Source organism: Xiphophorus couchianus, chromosome 7 (genome assembly GCF_001444195.1).
Source record: "Xiphophorus couchianus chromosome 7, X_couchianus-1.0, whole genome shotgun sequence".
Lineage (NCBI taxonomy): Eukaryota > Metazoa > Chordata > Actinopteri > Cyprinodontiformes > Poeciliidae > Xiphophorus > Xiphophorus couchianus.
Genome location: NC_040234.1, coordinates 18,486,574 through 18,504,983, shown reverse-complemented (window position 1 = coordinate 18,504,983; position 18,410 = coordinate 18,486,574). Strand labels below are relative to the sequence as shown.

At 40.0% G+C, this 18,410-nt stretch overlaps 1 protein-coding gene across 3 annotated transcripts in view; it reads left to right on the top strand.

Annotated features, from left to right (window-relative positions):
* myo10l3 (myosin X, like 3) overlaps window positions 1-18,410 on the top strand; it is a 69,957-nt gene that overhangs the window by 34,884 nt on the left and 16,663 nt on the right. For all 3 annotated transcript variants that reach the window (XM_028023022.1, XM_028023021.1, XM_028023020.1), the window contains exons 10-22: window positions 210-339; window positions 1,565-1,683; window positions 3,803-3,949; window positions 4,758-4,858; window positions 5,132-5,198; window positions 5,705-5,797; window positions 6,922-6,990; window positions 9,294-9,376; window positions 9,482-9,590; window positions 11,915-11,995; window positions 13,660-13,784; window positions 14,407-14,521; window positions 17,378-17,484. In XM_028023022.1, coding sequence (XP_027878823.1) covers window positions 210-339; window positions 1,565-1,683; window positions 3,803-3,949; window positions 4,758-4,858; window positions 5,132-5,198; window positions 5,705-5,797; window positions 6,922-6,990; window positions 9,294-9,376; window positions 9,482-9,590; window positions 11,915-11,995; window positions 13,660-13,784; window positions 14,407-14,521; window positions 17,378-17,484 — 1,346 coding nt within the window. The remainder of the gene's footprint in view (window positions 1-209; window positions 340-1,564; window positions 1,684-3,802; window positions 3,950-4,757; window positions 4,859-5,131; window positions 5,199-5,704; window positions 5,798-6,921; window positions 6,991-9,293; window positions 9,377-9,481; window positions 9,591-11,914; window positions 11,996-13,659; window positions 13,785-14,406; window positions 14,522-17,377; window positions 17,485-18,410) is intronic.

Sequence of the window (18,410 nt, the reverse complement as noted above, 5' to 3'; positions counted from 1 at the left end):
TCCACCCCCAGGGGACGCCATATACCTTGCTGTTAAATAGAAACGCTAACATACAAGAAAACCTGCAAGTACTTCCACGGGTGATTATTCATCAGTATTTCAAAATACAGCCAAAATTAAGTGCTGCAATTCTTCTGAGTTTAGCAGATGTTTTGACAGAGGTACTGTGCCTGAAGAATCTGAACTGTAACATGATGTATTATTTTCAGGAGGCTCTAAAGGTGATGGAATTCAGTGAGGAGGAGATCAGAGATGTGTTCAAGTTGCTGTCTGCTGTCCTCCAGATGGGAAACATTGAATTCATGACTGCCGGCGGAGCTCAGATCACTTCAAACGGAGGTGAAGAATACCACAGAGGCAGCAATATATAAATGCATTTACTACACTGTTACATGCATTATAATATTTATATATGATTATAAAATTTAAAAGCTGTCGTATATTGAACCTACATAAGGAAACTCTGAGTTAACAGATCTGTCTACTCTTTCCTTTTAAATAGCTTCTTACACCTCTGTGTATCCTCCTTTGACTTATTTTTAAGCATTTCCCAGACACTAAAACTAATTTTGAATCTTCTTCCTGTAGTAACAACATCCTCACTGCAAGGTGTTGTGGTCAGAATGACTTAATATCTATTAGCCATGGTGAGACTCCAGATCTGGTTACTGGTCCAGATCAGAATGAAAATAATCTTATTTTGATCACCAGTTTATTTTTAAGTGATTTCTTTTTATAAAAAAATAAATAATAGGCTTTGTTATAAAAGTTAAGCATCTAGCCCTTTGATAGCACTTATGTAAAGCTGTTATGTTATGATAGTTACTCCAAGCCAAAATACCGATAGATAAAATGCCGATCATTCTTTTTGTCTGATACTGATCAGAGTCATTTAAGATAGGAGTTTGTTGATACAAATGACTAATTTGAAACTATTTGCAGTAAAGTTAATGTAGACTTTGGTACGTCTGTGTTTGAAAACTCCGTAGATTTAATTCACTACATGTTTGTTTTGACAATGACAGATATTTTGTCATATTAGAAAGTTCAGGATAGTCTTATGAGTCTGCCCAAGCATGCTACTAAGGGCTAATATTTTTAGACAGATACTCAATTAAAAAGCCTTGACAGGAACACAGGTACTACATTGAGACGTTCCAAAATGATAAATAATATATTTTTCAAAATTTAAATCTAAAAACCAAGTCTGTGGAAATACAGACAAGAAATTTCATACTTTTCCTAAAAAAACAAGTGTGTTTAGGAAAACTATAGTAATGCTGAACCACTGAACCAGTCTTCCCCTGAGTTTGATTGACTTTGCACAGGCAGACAAAGCCCTGAACAGGCTGTAACACGATCTCAGGGCTGCTTTGTTCGCTACGTCTGACCTCTTTTCTGAGGAACCTGTAAATTACAGCAGTGCCATGGCTGCAGAGTAGAGTTTCCTCTGAACTGTGTGGGATCGTAATCCATATCTGTTGTTTAACATCAATGTGTGTGAAGCGCCTGTGTTCTGCACTACTTATTAATTCAACACAATGTACATCTGTGTGTGTTTCAGTGGTCAGTAATGTCAGCGAGCTGCTCGGTCTGGACTCTTTCCAGCTGTCAGAGGTGTTGACCCAACGCTCCATGATCCTGAGAGGAGAGGAGATCTGCTCCCCCCTAACCGTGGAGCAGGTAACGACATGGCTAACCCGCCATCCGTTAAACATCCCTTTAAGGTTGACTTCATCATCGTCCTGTTGGGTGTCTGCTTTCAGGACAGACACCCAAAAATCTGCGTATTTGTCATCCCTCTGCTCACTCCCGACACTCAAACAGTACCACACTGAGTCTTAGTCTGCTGCCCTCTGCACCACATGCCTCTCCAGATCCCTTGCGTGACTCTCAGCCATTTCCTGCTTTTTGTCTGCCAGATTCCCGGGACAATAAAGCCATCGTGATAGTGATCTCAGTCAAAAGCACAATAGACCCAAAAGCTGAGGAGGGGTGAAGTGAGAGCCCTCTCCTCTGGAGGCAGTGCAACCAGGCACCGAAAAGCTGGCACCATAATTCACCCACGTCTTTCTGACGCTTTGAATTTCCACACTGTCGCCTGTAATTAATGCAAACGTATCTCGAGACATCAATTGTGAGTGATGTCCCTTTCACCATATGCCAAAAGAACATTTTGGCCCATGACACTGCCCACGTTTTTTTAATATTTTGGCCAGAGCCGAGCGTCCTCAGCCTACTCACGCTCATAAATGTCAGTAAATATGCAGCACAGACCTTTGTTATTATCACAGGGACACGAAAGCCACAAGACAGCTTTTCATGAGCAGACAAAGAGCTGGTAGTGTCGCCCTGCCGCTGGCCATTGTGCTCGTTGTGCCTGGCCTTTGAAGCTACTTGTCTCCTAAAAGACCTCATTATTCTTGCCCTGGGGTTTTACAAGAAGGACTTCTTCTCACAACCGCCAGAGGTTAACCCCACCCCCCCTCTTCTTCAGTCCCTACCATCATGCACAAACAGCCATTCTTCTCACCCCTGTGACGGAGATCCTGGAGCCACCGGGGCCCTCTCTATACCCATTAGCAGCAAGAAGCTTGATGGATTACTCAGAAGTCCTGGGGCATTTTCGTTCCATGTACAGTACACACCACCACTGTTTTGTTTTTACTTTCAGTTCCAGCACAATACCTGTGCAGGAAGTATAAGTGGGAAGGTCAAGCTTTTTGTTTGTGCATGGATGGAGTTTGACTGAGAGGTTCAATGAACCTGAGGATAATCAGATTTTGGACTGTGGGTTTAATCTAATTTAGGGGTTGTTTTGTTTTTGTCTGCTTTTTGTGCTTTTTTTTTTACATTTTACAATGTTCTCATACAGTTCATATTGTGGTTAGGAAAAAGAAAACAGGAATGGTAGAGGCCTGGTATGGAAAATATGAAAACCTTTTGGGGAGAATTGCTTGCAAGGGCGCTTCCAACTTCTTGTGTTGCTTTAGTGCAAAGAGCATTTCTACCCCTATTACCTTTTAATATTTTGCAACATCACGACTATAATGTATTTTATTTGGAATCTAGGTGAAAGTTTAATGTGAAGTAGTGCATAAATGTGAAATGGAAGGAAATCTATATGTGGCTTTCACATTCCGCTACAAAAACAAACCTGAAAAATGTTGCTTGCTTTTTGTATTCAGCCCTCATTACTGTGCTTCTCCTAAATAAAACTCACCAAAACCATTTATCTTCGGATGATTCATGATTAGGAGAGTCCTGCTTTCATGGTGTACTTTAATCTCAGTTCAAATCCAGCTACTCTGTGAAGGCCTCAAACCTTTGTTCGGAGGCAAAAAGTTCGGTGTTAAAGGGTTAAAGTTGTGAAGGAGTTTAACTTTTGTTAGACTGAAAGAACTGAAGGGAATTATGAAAGCTTACTAATGAATTTCTCTGAATGTCTTAGTTATTTATTGAATAGTAGAACATACCTGCTGTGTGTCACTACTTAGATATGTAGGCAATAAACAGTCTCTGTTGTGACAACAGACATCAGACAAACGCTGCCACAACTCCCCTTTGTCTCCAAACCTTTGTTTGCTCTGTGGCCACAGCACAGAGGCCTCACACATCATCAGTTCAACAAATCACTGTTTTAATCTACTCCACCACCATCTGACAGAACTAATTAAACATCTTCTCCGTGCTGATTTTCATCTTGTTTTGCAACGCTGTCTACAAAGTCTTCTCTTTCCTGTGAAAAATGCATTGTGTGGCGTTCATTGTATCTGTTATCGCTTTGTGTTATCATCTACAGGCGGTGGACTCGCGGGACTCTGTCGCCATGGCTCTTTATTCTCAGTGTTTCTCCTGGATCATAATGAGGATCAACCAGAAGATCAAAGGGAAAGACAACTTCAAATCCATCGGCATCCTAGATATCTTTGGCTTTGAGAACTTTGAGGTGAGGTGATTTGTGAAGTGCCTAGAGGTTTGTTAGAGAACATTGATGAACAAACAGCTGAATGAAGACCAGATAGGTCAGGAAGAAGGTTTTGGAGAAGTCTGATGCAGGGTTAGATTAAACAACAAGATAACTATTAGCCCTGAACTCCTGGAATCTTACCTTCATGGAAGAGTAACATTAGGAAAGCCATTTTTGAAAGAACATCATAAGAAATTCTGCTTCCAATTTCCGAGAAGTCAAACATGTGAAAGTGGTCAGATGTCTGTAAAATTGCCAGCAAAATTAACATTGTTTTTTTTTTTCATTCTATGAACTACTGACAACATGTCTCTGAAATTCCAAGCAAAAATTTTGTATTTTGACAAATGGTGAAAATAACGAAAAAGATTCAAGTGCTTTCAGACCTCAAGCAAGTTCATATTCGTTTATAAACAACAATACTAATGTTTTCACTCAGGAAGAGTTCAGAAATCAATATTTGGCCCAGTCAAAGTCCACGTTAGGGTGAACTATCAGATGTTTGACCAGAGCGTATTTGTGGTAAGACTTGAAAAGCAGTGTTAAAAAACACTGAAGTGCTTTTGTAGATAAGAATGGACACAGATTTTAATCTTTTAACGTCAGAGGATTGAATACAAATACACATTTGAAAATTGTTGTTGTACTACTTCTTCTCCCTTTCATACCTGCAGTTGGTCTATCAACATAAAAGCACAATAAAATACATAAAGGTTTTGGTTGTAATATTTAGGTTTAATTTGAATCTGAACTGATTTGCTTTAAATGAGATTTTTCTGACCGGCAGGTGAACCGATTCGAGCAGTTTAACATCAACTACGCCAACGAGAAACTCCAGGAGTATTTCAACAAGCACATCTTCTCACTGGAGCAGCTGGAGTACAACAGGTCAAAACATAGCGCACAGATACACATCATTTGAACATAAAACAAGAGCAAGACAGAGCCGTTAGTTAAACTGAAGGTGGGTGTCGTCAGGGTGAACGACCAGGCTTTTGGAACAGACTCAGTTTCTTCCTCAGCCAGTTGTTTTCTAGTATAAAAGACCAGCAGCTCATTTCACCACATGTGATGCTGGATAACACAGCCTTTATGTCCTTTTGCTTTTGTTTTTTTTTTTGTATATATACATGGTATGTGTGTGTGTGTGTTTTCTGACAGGGAGGGGATCCAGTGGGAAGCCATAGACTGGATGGATAATGCCGAGTGTCTGGATCTCATAGAGAAGGTAAAGCAGTTTGAACGTGAGAAAGCACAGTCACCGTGGGGACCGACCGCTAACCGCCCGCCATGGCGGTGCGGGCCGACCCAGACGCCACTCTGTGCTTACATACACTGACTCCCTTCTCACAGTCTATCATTATGGAGTCTCAGTTTGCATGTTGTTTTTACAGTAATACACACCAGTCGGTGGTTGGAGGTAGGGTTGATGTAAAACACGACAACAATTGTTATTTTACCACCAGAGATAGAAATTATGCTGAAACTGAGTGTTTGCAAAGGCTGGGAACAATGTAGCTATTTTATTTCTGCGCATTCCTCACATTTGTGTTGCTTCATTTATATTATTTCTGTGGTATTAGTGAGATTTTGTGCACATAAAAATATAAATCAAACCATTGAAGAAGAAAAAGAACAGTTTCCTTCTGGTATTGCTATAATGTAAGTTGCCAGATGCTAGGATTACAACTAGTTTGATCATGACTGTCTTTCTTATGTCTGTGTCTGCTTTAGAAACTGGGCATGTTGGCTCTTATCAACGAGGAGAGCCGCTTCCCCAAAGGCACGGACTACACCCTTCTGGAGAAATTGCACAGCCGACATGCAGTAAGTCCACACAGCTAAGATCAGAGTTTATCTCTGAACTCAAACAGCTGAAGAGCAAAAGGATCTACCTGGTTCTGTCCACGGAAGCTGAAGGGAGTTCATTTGGCGTCCTGAAGGGGTTAAACCTCCATCCTGGCCAGTGATTCGCCTGCTGAGCTGAAAAGTCTTTGTTGTACCTTGTGCAAACCCCTCCCTACACGCTTTTACACACAACAATGCTGAAATCTGATCAGCCATTCTCCAGCTCTGATGAGCTTTGTGTGCAGGGAGAGAAAAGGCCTTTCTCAGAACATTTTTGTGACTAAATGGAAAGAACTGTAAGGACCCACTGAGCTCTCCCTGAGGTCTCAGCCCTGTGTCGGTGTTTTAATTTTGTTAGACTTTTTAAAATTTCCTCTCACTCAAGGAGAAAAACATTTAAAATGCGAGATTATTGTATGATACAATCCTGGTCGGAGGTTTAAACACAAACATAACAGGGACGAACTTAATTTATCCTGGGGCTTCAATGATTCATTTTAAAATGTCATTTTCAAGGTGGAGTAATTACACAACATACAGCTTCAGCCATTTTTTAAAATCAAAAATTGTGTGAACAACTTTGAATTTATTATGTGTTCACACAATAACCCATATTTTTTAGTTTGTTGTCACACTTTATCGACAAGGACCTGAGATAATTGTGGCTGGATAGGTTTTGTGATCAGAGAAGAAAAAAGACTGGACCTATTTTATAATAATGGCAATAAGAATATTTAGAGGAGTGTATGTAAACTTCTGACCAGCACTTTAAATCAGCCAGCCCATATTTAACCACTGTAAACTTAAAGAAATCCAAAACCTAAAAAAAAATGAACAAACTTTGTATAAGAGAACAAAACTCTTAGTTTCTAAAGCTTGAGAAATCAAGCTATGATGGGAAAAAATTCGCTGTAAAAGATTATTAAAAAAATAGTTAATAGAAAATACAGTGAAACAGTTGTGTTGGCTGCATCCTTCTGGGTCATTAAAATGTCTGCTGAACTCTTGGAGGACCCAGAGTTCTGTCTCTCCTAATCAGCTCGTTAGACAGACATGGACTTAATGGATAAAAGAAATCTTGTCTTCTTGTCTTTTCTTCCCAGACAAACCCATACTATGTGAAGCCCAGAGTGACTGACCACCAGTTTGGCATCAAGCACTATGCAGGAGAGGTGATTAACGACTCTTGCACCAACACACAAAGACACACATCACTGTCTTTTTCTTTGTGGATTCAACGTTTAGTGGAAGTGAGGTAATTGCTGGATGAACAGAGCGGGTTTCTTTGCCAAAATCTTCTCCAGGATGTCGGTGTCTCACTCCTCCTCTGCTGTCTTTTTTTTTTTTTTTTCCTGATTCAGGATAAAAACTTTCACCGTCATCATCTTCTTCCTGGGCTGGCATTAATACAGGCAATGCCCCTGGTGAAAGTGAAGAAAGGAGGAGTAAGAGGAGAATGATCAGGAACAAAAGGGAGCAAATGCAGAGATTAGATAGGATTGTGCTTTTTAAAGACTGGTTTTATGACTCCTGCCTCAGACAGCATCTCTTCAGCGCAAAACGATCAGTAGCCAGGCATGGGCAGGCTTAGTTGAGATACAAAAGGCCAGACCAGGCTGGTGTTTCCAGTGTTTTTATCAAGATAGAGGCAAAAATGTAAGAAAAATTACACATGGAACGTTTGGTGTACATCTGAATTCAAGTAACTTAATTCCGATGGCCTTAAATACCATCCAGGGAAATCAATTAGCTGCAAAATTGACCTTATTTCTAAAAGGTTGAGTCAATGGAGGCGCTTAAGAGATCCACATTTATGCACCAACTGTATCAAATAATAATTATTGACTATAACTCCACATATCTGCCTTTTATTGCAAAAAATAAAGAAGAAAAGCATTAAAAGTAAACAATAAGATGTCTTGTTTTCAGTTGACCTCTACTGCAGTGGCTCAACAAACATATGTATGAAGGTGTTCTGGTCAGATAAGATCAGAGCAAATTCAATGGCCAACATGCAAAATGTTTTGTTTGCCAAATAACTAACACCTCCACATCACCCAGAACAGATCATCCACAAAATGAAACTGTAAGTTTGCTTTTGCTCGGCATATTAAATGTTACAAGAGACTAATGTTTGGGTTGACCTTTCACCAGGACAGCAATACTTTAAACATGTAGCCAAAGCAACAGTAGGATAGCAAGATCAAAACATTAAATGTCATAAGATGGTCCAGTCAAAGTCTAACCATGAACTTCTTTTCAGAGATGCTCTCCAGGCAATTCCATTGATCTTTTTGCAAAATGAGTCAAAGTTGCAGTTTCTCTATATGCAAAACTGGTAGACATACACCAGTTGACACTCAACTATAATTTTTATCATTCTTGTTGAGCAAGTAAAAAAAATCCCATAAAATATATAAATGTTTGTGGTTGCAATGTGGCAGAATTTGAACAAGTACAATCAGTGTTAATGCTTTAGTAAAACACCAAAACTGCATCTTTGAAAATACTTTTCTGCAAATAAACATGTAAATGTATTTTTGTAAAGGCTCTAGTAGTTACTGCAGCCATGGTTATTTCACTAAAATGTGCTTTACTTTCAGTGAACTGGTTTTATAGTAAAATTCTGATTTTGTGCCAGAGAACATATTGGAACTGACACAAAACATAAATCTATTAGTGTTTCCCTTTTAAACAGCAGTGTATATTAAATAAATTAGTGCCTCTGTGATTTATGTGTACACGTTTCATCATGTTTGGATCTGCTAGACCCTCCAGGCTTGCAAATGCGCTTCCCTCCCCCCAAAGAAAACTAACATGAAGAGAAATGAGGCATGTATAATATGCAAATAACCCACATTTTTTGCATATAATATGAGACTTGCGCCTTTATTTTCAGTAAACAAACAGAGTATCTAGAGAGCTCATACTAAGTGTGTTGGTGTGGAGAAAGGTGAGTGTAGGAACGTCTTGATGAAAGTTAAAATGACTCAAACCGTGACAAGTTGCACAGCACTCCATTAGGCCTTGAGGTGAATCACAACTCAAACCATTTGTGTTTGCATGCTAGACTGAGGTTACATGTGAATCCTCTTCTAAAAAACAGATGTACTTTATGCATTTTTATGACAACAGTAGAAAAACTCTAACTTCTCAGTGCTTTAGTTATTGGTCAGAAAAGGTAATTCTGCATGAAAGCAGTTATCATCACAAGGTGTGTCAGAGTTGCCCTGAACATTATGCAAACTCTATGCAAGCTCCCTCCACATTGTGATGCCAAGTAGTTTTATTATTATAATTTTAAAAGCTTTATGGTTTTATGTATATTCAGCTTAGTTACTGACTTTATAATTTTCTGTTGCAAAATTTGTCTGCACCAGGACAAATCTGGTGTTTCTGGTGGTTATTATCATTATTATATTTTTAAGTTGCTTCTGTCACTATTCCTACCATCTTTTGTTATGTCATTGTGAAGGTGCTGTATGATGTGCGGGGAATCTTGGAGAAGAATAGAGACACTTTCAGAGATGACATTTTGTTCATCCTCAAAGACAGCAGGTAAGCACATGTCCTCGTTTGTATCCTGCATACTGGTACACCAATGCAATCAGCTGGCATGAACGAGTTTCTTTGACTGCCGGTCGTCTTCTGCTGCGCCTTCAGGCTCGACTTCATCTATGACCTCTTTGAACGAGTTGGCAGCAGAAGTGGAGACGAGACTCTGAAGATGGGGACAGCTCGTCGGAAACCCACCGTCAGCTCTCAGTTCAGGGTGAGACAGCTGGATAAGGCACTGGATAACTTTTTCATATCTGTGGTATTTTCTCAGCACATTGACAAGAAACATGTTGTAATGATGCACCAAGAATTTGGGGACTGGGACTAATTCATGTTCATTTTGGCTGGACCTAATCACAGATCTGCTGAACAGAAACAAAACTTAAATTATAATTTTGGACCCAAAGAGGAAGGATCCAGAGTCAGCACGCAGTTTCAGTAATTACAGCTAGAAACTAGTGACCAGGTCTGAAATCCACATGTAGTGATGGACTCAGACCTGAAGCTTCAGAATCACACAAAGACAGTTACAAAGTCAGTCTTCTATATCCTACTAGAAGAACATTTTTGGCAATAAAGGACTATTGTTGCAGCAAGATCTAGAGAAACTCATCCAAGCATTTATCTTTAGTTGCATCGATTCCTGCAACAGTGTCTTCACAGGTCTGCCGAAAAAATCAAACAGCTGCAGCTGAACAAAACGCTGCTACTCATGTTTTCACTAAAACTACGAGGATAAAGCACATCACCCCTGTTATAAAGTCCTTACACTGGCTGCCTTTAGCTCACAGAGAAGACTTACAGAACTGTTGTTATTGAATCAACCTTCCAAACCACTACAGTCTTCTGGTTCTGGTCTGCTCTGCATCCCAAGAATCAGAAGTAAAAATGGAAAAACAGCATTTAGCTTCTAAATCTGGAACAAACTTCCAGAAAACTGCAAAACAGCCGAAATCAAGGTTTAAAATCCACGTTTAGAGTGGCCTTTGGTTTGCAGTACCTGGAAAACTGATCAACATATTTGATGTGTTTTTGCTTGATTATTTTGATGATGGCATTTGACAAAATGCCATCATCAAAAATGACAAAACGTAACGGTTATTGCTTGTTTCATCATTGATGACTGTATGATGTTTTTATGAGGTAAAGCACTTTGAACTGCCTTGTCGCTGAAATGTACTATACAAATAAACTCGACTTGACTTGACCAGAACACCCTAACCACAACAATCTTTGATGTGGAAGTTGTTGCTGAGCAAAAAAGACTCAAAGTTACTTCCACTGGGGTGTTTAAACACAAAGTCATAGCATGCCCAAATAAGAAATTAAAAACGAAGTTGTAAATACTATGTGAGCATTTCAGTTTATTCTAGCTGCTACATTTCACTCCACAACCATTTCATACTTCTCTAGTGTTCGCTTTTTTTTTCTTTACTTTTGAATGATTAGTTTTTCAAAAATAAGTACCCATTTTGGCAATGTCTCTTTGAAATTACTTTTTCAGATGTTGCTGTGTATAGTTTATTCGGCAGAAGGAGAAAATTATCCTTTCAAAAAAGCTTTTAGTAAAACTTAGTTGATGGATATGAAAAAGGAGGCAAATGCTGTTTCACAATATAGGCTAGAAAACATGTTTTTAATTCTGTAATTTAAGGGTTTTACAGAAACATTTAACTCAGTTAAAATTTTTACTGGCATGTCAAGACATAAAATGGGCCAGAAAACTCTGATGGTCATATATTTCTTTATCATTGTACAATAAGGAGAAGTAAAACACACAGAGGGGGAGGAGAAGGGTATCTGTTTAGTATCAACTGAGGATGATGGATGATGAATTGGAGGGAAAACTGGAGCTGTAAGCTGTTGATGTGTGGAGGAGGGGATGCTACAGAGGACTCCGTTTAAACACGTCCTAACTACAGCGAGCAAGCAAGGATTTGGCAGGTCGCCCTGGCATACAGGTCCAAAAATCCAGGGGATTAGGTTTGACGGCTGGGCAGAGAGGGGCCAACCAGGGGCCAGTCACACTCAGCTGCTGGAGACCCAGTGTCTGCCGTACTGAGAAAAGTCTGGGTGGTTCAAGGCTCCTCAGAGTGTGTATTTGTCCATGTTTCTCTCATAAAAAAGTAAATTTAGATATACATAGGTGAAATAAAAATGCTATTATCTTTTCATTTCTTGCATATACTTAGATTTCTATATCCTTCACATTAAAATAGCAGGAACAAGGAAACAGGTTGAAGGAAACAGAGATGCAAAAGACTGACACTTTGAGGGACACATATACTGGTTTTCGAGAAGCTGTCAGTACTTCTTTTAAAACTGACTCGCATGAAGGCAGTACATTTAAGGTTTTACTGTACTTTTAATTTGAATACATTGGTAAAACAATTTAATAATTCCCAGGTGATTTGTAACTAAAATTGTGTATAGAATGTAGAAACAGAAGAAAAATTTCAACTTTACCCTGAGTTTTTTTTTTATTGACCTACAAGTACAAGTTTTGTTTTTTACTGTCTTTGCGCCAATGTCTTTCAGGACTCTCTCCATTCCCTGATGGCCACATTGAGTGCCTCTAATCCTTTTTTTGTACGCTGCATCAAACCAAACATGGACAAGGTAAGTCATGCAAATTTCATTGGACAGGAAAAAAAAAGTTTGAATCTCTGCCAGGTCTTGTCAAGGTCGCATGTGAAGTTAAACCTCCTTGGTGCTATTCATAGCTCCCCCTGCACCCAGAGCTCATATTTGTGCTTCAGCCTCTGTGCTCTGATGGCTACGACCACAAATAAGATTTTCTCACTCAAAAGTAGAGTTACTGTTTAGCTGTAGATATTCGCTACTAACATACGACTTCTTCTTTGGTGCAAATACTCATTTCTCCCACTGTATCTTTTTATCCAGAAGTCAGAGGTGACGGCTGTAGTTGATGTTCTGCTGATTGGCCTGCATATCGTTCTGCATGTTCTCTTCCTGTTTTGTCTCGTCCTTTTTCAGTGTCCACCTCTCTGCTCTCTGAAACACACCTCCTTGTCATTGTCCCTGCCTCATGTTGCTTTATCTTGCTCTGGGTGGTCAAGATGAAGCAGGCAGTTAATTTGTTAATCCTGCCCTGCGACAGAATGACAAGCATGCAAATTTATGTAGACCCACAAATGGAAAGTGCGCGTTTGTGTGATTTACATGCTGGAAAAAAACGTTGTCGCAACGGCTCGTTTTTTATGCTTTCAAATCAACATGACGTTCTTCTTTCAGCTCCCTCAATCCTCCACAGAGAAGTTAAGAAATCAAAGGGCGACAATGAGGACCTTAATCCGTTTATTCTCAATATTTTCCTGCAAAATAAGAACATGCATTTCCATCCTTGGCCCTTCCTAACACATGATATTTATGAATTATTACATTTTATGTTGGTTATGTTAGTGAAAATGTAGACTTTATACTCAGCAACAATTGTCGGTGGGAAACTGCATAGTCTGAATAACACAAATATGGCCTATTTATACATGTAAAGAAATAAGAAAAATCATGACATGCATAGCCTATTATAACAAAGAATGGCTACAAGAGTGTTCAGAAATATTTTAGATACATAAAGATTCAAACAATTGTTCTAGAGCTTCCAGAAGTTAGAAGAAATGTCTGGCAACAATTGTTGCCGGTGGGATTAAATGGGTTAAGATGCAAATTTCCATGCTAACAAGTGTTGGTCTGTAATTAGACTGACATGTAGAAGAATTGTGTGGGCCCTCTGTGTGATATATGGCCTTCATGTGGACACAAGTGATCTGCCGGCCTCCAAAGAGAGGCAGCAGATATGGCAGATCTTCAGCGATAAGCAGGCCTGAGGATTATTGGTAACAACGCTGTTGAGGATTCCAGGAAGAAAAAAGGCCCCCCAGGCTCCAAGGTCTTGCCTAACAGAGCTCAGGTTTCCCATCTGGCGATGTTTGTGTTTCTTTTCAGTAACCCGACTGTTAATGTTAAATGATAGAGCTCTTTGTGGTCATTTACTTTCTAGTTCAAGTTAAGCTTGACTCACCAGAGAGGTTGTTTGAGTGGGTGTTGCCTGCAGTGTTTAGCTGTGTCATAACTTTCTTTAGCTGCACTCAGAGATGAAGGTTATATTTAAAAGATGACATGTCTGCATGCTTAAACACCAGCTGTGCATTTGCTCTTCACCCCTTTTCTATTAAAATGACATCATAAAACAGAGTTATTGGTGCTCCAATCACTGGACATGAATTAAAAAGTCATTCTTCTTGTTTGTTTGTCTCTGGCAGAAGGCTAATCAGTTCGACCCAGATGTCGTGTTGAACCAGCTGCGATATTCTGGGATGCTGGAAACTGTAAAGATTCGAAAGGCTGGATTCCCCGTCCGCAGAACATTTAAAGACTTTTTCAGCAGGTAGGAAAACCAGAAGTAAGCCCCTCTCAGACTGTGCAGCTATATTTGCTAATAGAAATTAAACAAATAGCACAAATGTAAATGTATAAGATTTGCTAAACGCTCCTGTTACTTTAACTGCAACCCTTTTATTTTGTTCAAAACAAACGTGTCAGGTGGGTTTGAGATAAAACAGTATTTGTACTTTATACCAGCTGAAGAATCTGTGATGATGTTGGCCTGTGCCTGATAGAAAGTGCTTTCACTGAGGCTGCCAACAATTATTGTAGTTGAAATTGTACTTTCAAATACAATTTAGACACCATAATATAAAAATTATCTAACTATCAAAGACAGAATAATTATTTTTGCTTTATGCTTCAGATAAGGCTGTAATTTAATTGGGATCATAAATGTAAGGCATCATTTTTTTTTTAGAAAGAATGACTTCTGTTTAACCCTAAAAAGTTTCCATCAAATTTTGTTTAAAATGTATCTAATTTTTACTACATTGTGTCACTTTGTCATTGTTTTTACTTACTCTGATCTTATTGTATAGTTATACCATTGAAAAAGGATATAGATTTTATTTTAAAATAAAGGCAATCAAAAATATTTTCTTCATGTTTTTGTGTTTTCACAGGTACAAAATGATCCACAAAAACAAAACCCTCTCGGCAGAAGAGAAGTCTTGCTGTTTGGAAATACTCAACCTTCATGATAACACCAAGAAAGAGTGGCAGCTGGGGAAGACAAAGGTGCAGCTCCTATACACACACTTATAAAAACATGCCATGACTTGTTGTTTTTTTCTCTCTTTTTTTGTCAATTTGGAGTGACTTGTAGTAGATTCATGCCCTGGGTACTTCTAGTAACCACAAACAACACCGCAGCTCAATGTTTCAAATTATTTTCTCTTTAGCCAAGAAAGAAAATATCAACTTTCTAGGTTTTTGGTTTCTCAAATATGGATGGGAAAGTTTAACTGGATAGGCTCAGGGAGATGTTAGAAAGTCAGTTTATGTTTTTCTTTAAGACCACAGAAGGCCACAGAATACTATTCGGTTAGCAACTCACTTGACAAACACCTTGTTAGAGAGCTTTTTTATACACCGAGTGCATAAACAAGCCACGTTTTGCCAAAAAAAGAAAAATCAAGAATGTTTGAGTTTGCAAACCTTTGAGACCAAGCTGAGCTTTCTGTCACTCCTAAACTGTTAATGGGCACCACGGTCTCTGACTCGTGTCCCAAAGATTTGTCTGAGTCTTGGTGACAACTTCCTCCTCCTAAAAGAAAAATCCTGAGTCAGACAAGGACTTACTGTAATCACGAGACAATCCTGCAGGAGCTGCGATGTTTTCCCCTTGACACACTCACCGAGCTGTGCATTAAACAAACAACTGTCCGTGTGAGTAATATCGAGGCAGACTTACAGTCACGACATGCTTCGTGCCCTTGTTTTTGAAGAGTTTTAATAGCTCTGCATTGCAATCTGAAGCTCATTCGCCTCTTTATTTCAAAGAAAGATCGCCTTTAACTAACTCGTTCAATCAGGCTGCACAAAGTCAAGAGAAGTTATGAAGAAAACAGCTTTTATGGAGTTCTTTTGAAATCAGCTAAACCCGCATCTGACCCCCAGTTCCTTCCTGCCCTCAGTTGTGGTTCCTGCGTGGCTGAGACTTTTCAGATTTGCCGTTTCCCTTTTGGACACTTTTCTTGTAATATCTCATTTGGCTAGCATGCTGTGAACAGTGTCAGCCTGCACACATGGCAGGCCGAAACACATGGTGAGACATGAAAAATGATGCGAGCCATATGTACAGCTCGCTTTGAATACATAACTGATGCTTGACCGCTAATGTGCAGATGCCAGTGTAAATTAAATCACACACACTCACCCAGAGGAGGTGGCTGAACCCTAAGGTAACATTGCCTCACTAAGGTATTCATACTACTTGAACTCATTCATTCCAAACACAACCAACAGTGTGTTTTATTAGGATGTATTGTCATAAACCAGGCCCAAATGGCTCTTTGGACCTTCCAAGATGACTCTTAATAACTTTGGCTAAAAGTTACTAAGAACCAGGCAGCTGTGGTTTCTAAATTTAAATATAACAAACTCAGGTTTTATTAACAGGTCTTATGACATTTCTGGCTCTAATTATGTTTTATTTGACAGGCCTGAGAGTAAAAATGGGTCTTCAGGCTGTAAAGGTTGCAGACCTTTGTCAGAGAGTAACACCAAGTACTACATAACTGTAATTTGGACAACTAATACTTCACAGAAACACATGATAAGTCAGATTGAGCTAAATAATGGTTAATCCTGGAAGAAACCTGTTAGAGGCTGCAAAAGCCTTGAAACTGGGGCGGAGCTTCATCTTTGAGTCGGGGAATGATAGATACAGTCAGACCTACTGCAGAAGGTTTAGTAATTTCAACTACAAGACTTTGACTGAGAAAAAGGCTTAAAACTATGTATATCTTCCTTAAATGTTATGTCTCATTGCAATACATTAAGGTTTTTTGTTGTAAAAACTGTGAAAGGGCTCAAGAGAGCTCAATACCTTTGCAAGTCACTGTATGACACAACGTTGCTAAGCTCATGAGTTCGTGTTTCTGGTGGCAGTATGTTATTCCTGGTTTCTGGGTAATGTTGTGTGGCTTGTGGGAACGAGGCACAGGGTCTATGTTTCCTTCTGGTGGAACCAGCTGTGTGTAATTATGTACGCACTGATTGTGTCCAGGGGAAAGCTGTGTGCCCCGAATTAGGAGACTAGCGTTGATATTTGCTGGCTCGAGCATGTGTTTGAGAGCCGTTTGTTTTACAGACGGGGGAAGGATGTGGATGAAGGGGAAGCTTCCTCCTCTCACAAACTTTCACAGAGTTGGGCAGAGCTGCAGCTGTGGGATCCTTTGATAAGTGGAACATCTGGGAAACAAACACACAAACACTTGAATGTCTCCACCCGAACCTCTTCTTCTGGGGAATAAAGTGGCCACATAAGCTCTGTTTTAGCTCAGACAAAGTTACAGGGTTTCCAATCTCTTACACCAAAAGTGAAAATGTTGAAAAAAAAAGTTTCCAGGAGTGAGGGAAGGGTTAACTCAAACTCTTTCTCCTTCCCTCATGAGACCAAGGAGAGGTGTGGCTTTCTATCTGGACAGCAGCCACCATCCCTCCCCCTCATATCCCTTCATCCCTCCCTCTCCCCTCCCCGTTTGCTATGCCTTTCTGCCTGCATACGTCAGTCTAGCTACCAAGGCAGCGGTAGCAGCAGAAGAGGAAAGCTCAGGAAGGACGCCCGAACACAATGAGGCTCTGCAGCAGCAGAAACACTGCAGTCTGTCAGTCAGTTTTCCTGCCTGTTCTGCTCTGCAGTCAGGAAGACCAGCTTGCATGATAGCTACAGCTGCACCACAGCTTCCTCCTGCAGAGACCAACAGAAAACAGGGGCCCTTCACATGTCTGTGGGCCCCTGTCCCTTTTTTTTTTATTATTTACAAGCTTATCAAGCGTAGGAACTAACCCATCCTCTTTGTCATCCCTCCCGCCCCATCTTGCCTCTCTGTCACCCCCACGTCGGCCGTGGCGCTGCCCGTCCTGCAGGTGTTCTTGAAGGAGGCGCTGGAGCAGAGGCTGGAGAAGGAGAGGGAAGAGGTGCGGCGCAGGGCTGGCATGGTAATCCGCGCCCACATCCTCAGCTATGTGGCAAGGTGAGTGATTGGACGGGGGGTTGAATTGCTGAGTGGCAGCGGCAGTTGTCAGTGTTTGTTTTGTGGTGGAGGTATGCAGCTTATGTGTTTGCGTGCATGTGTGTGTGTGTACACATGGGGGAGGTGGAGGGTGGATTAGGTGCTTTCATACATGGCTTTGGCAGAGTTATCTCTTCCCTGTATGTACATGCGTGCTATGTGGACTTGCTGAGCAGTACATGGCCCAGTTACTGGACAGCCAGTCATTGTTGCAGAACATCTGGGTTTTTTTTTTCTCTCTCAAGAGCCTTCATTTGGGATCTTTTTAGTTACAATTAAATTATAAAGTTAGAGGGAATGGAGCTTTAAGAGCCTGGTGACATAACATGGTTGTTGGTGTTCTTTATTCTATTAGCATACACCATAGCTAAAGCACTTAATTTTATACAATGTAGTAAAAAATGTTTAACTTTACTGTCCCAGGGAGCAAAAGGAGAGAAATTGATTTGAAATGCTTCTTATTTAGAATAATCACATAATCATACTTGCTAAAATGCATCCTGGAGCTAAACGTTTTGTTGATAACAAAAAAATAAGTTGTTACCTATAAACATTGCCCTGCGAAAGTATTCATAACACTGCAACTCATCCTGATCACAACATACATAATGTCCTGGCATGGTGGTGGCAACATCATGCTGCCTGGATGCGTTTGTTCACGGAGGCCGGTCAGAGTTGATAGGTAGATGGAAATCCTGGAAGTAAACCTGATAGAGGCTGGAAAAGGCTTGGGACTGTAAGCAGAACATTAAAAAATACGGAGCAACATCTACAGTGGAACGGCTTAATTCTTACTGTGCTAGAGTGACCCAGTCAAAGTCCAGACTCAAATCCAAATGAGAATCTGGGAGAAGAATTGAAAATACACTTCTGGTCTCCATTCAACT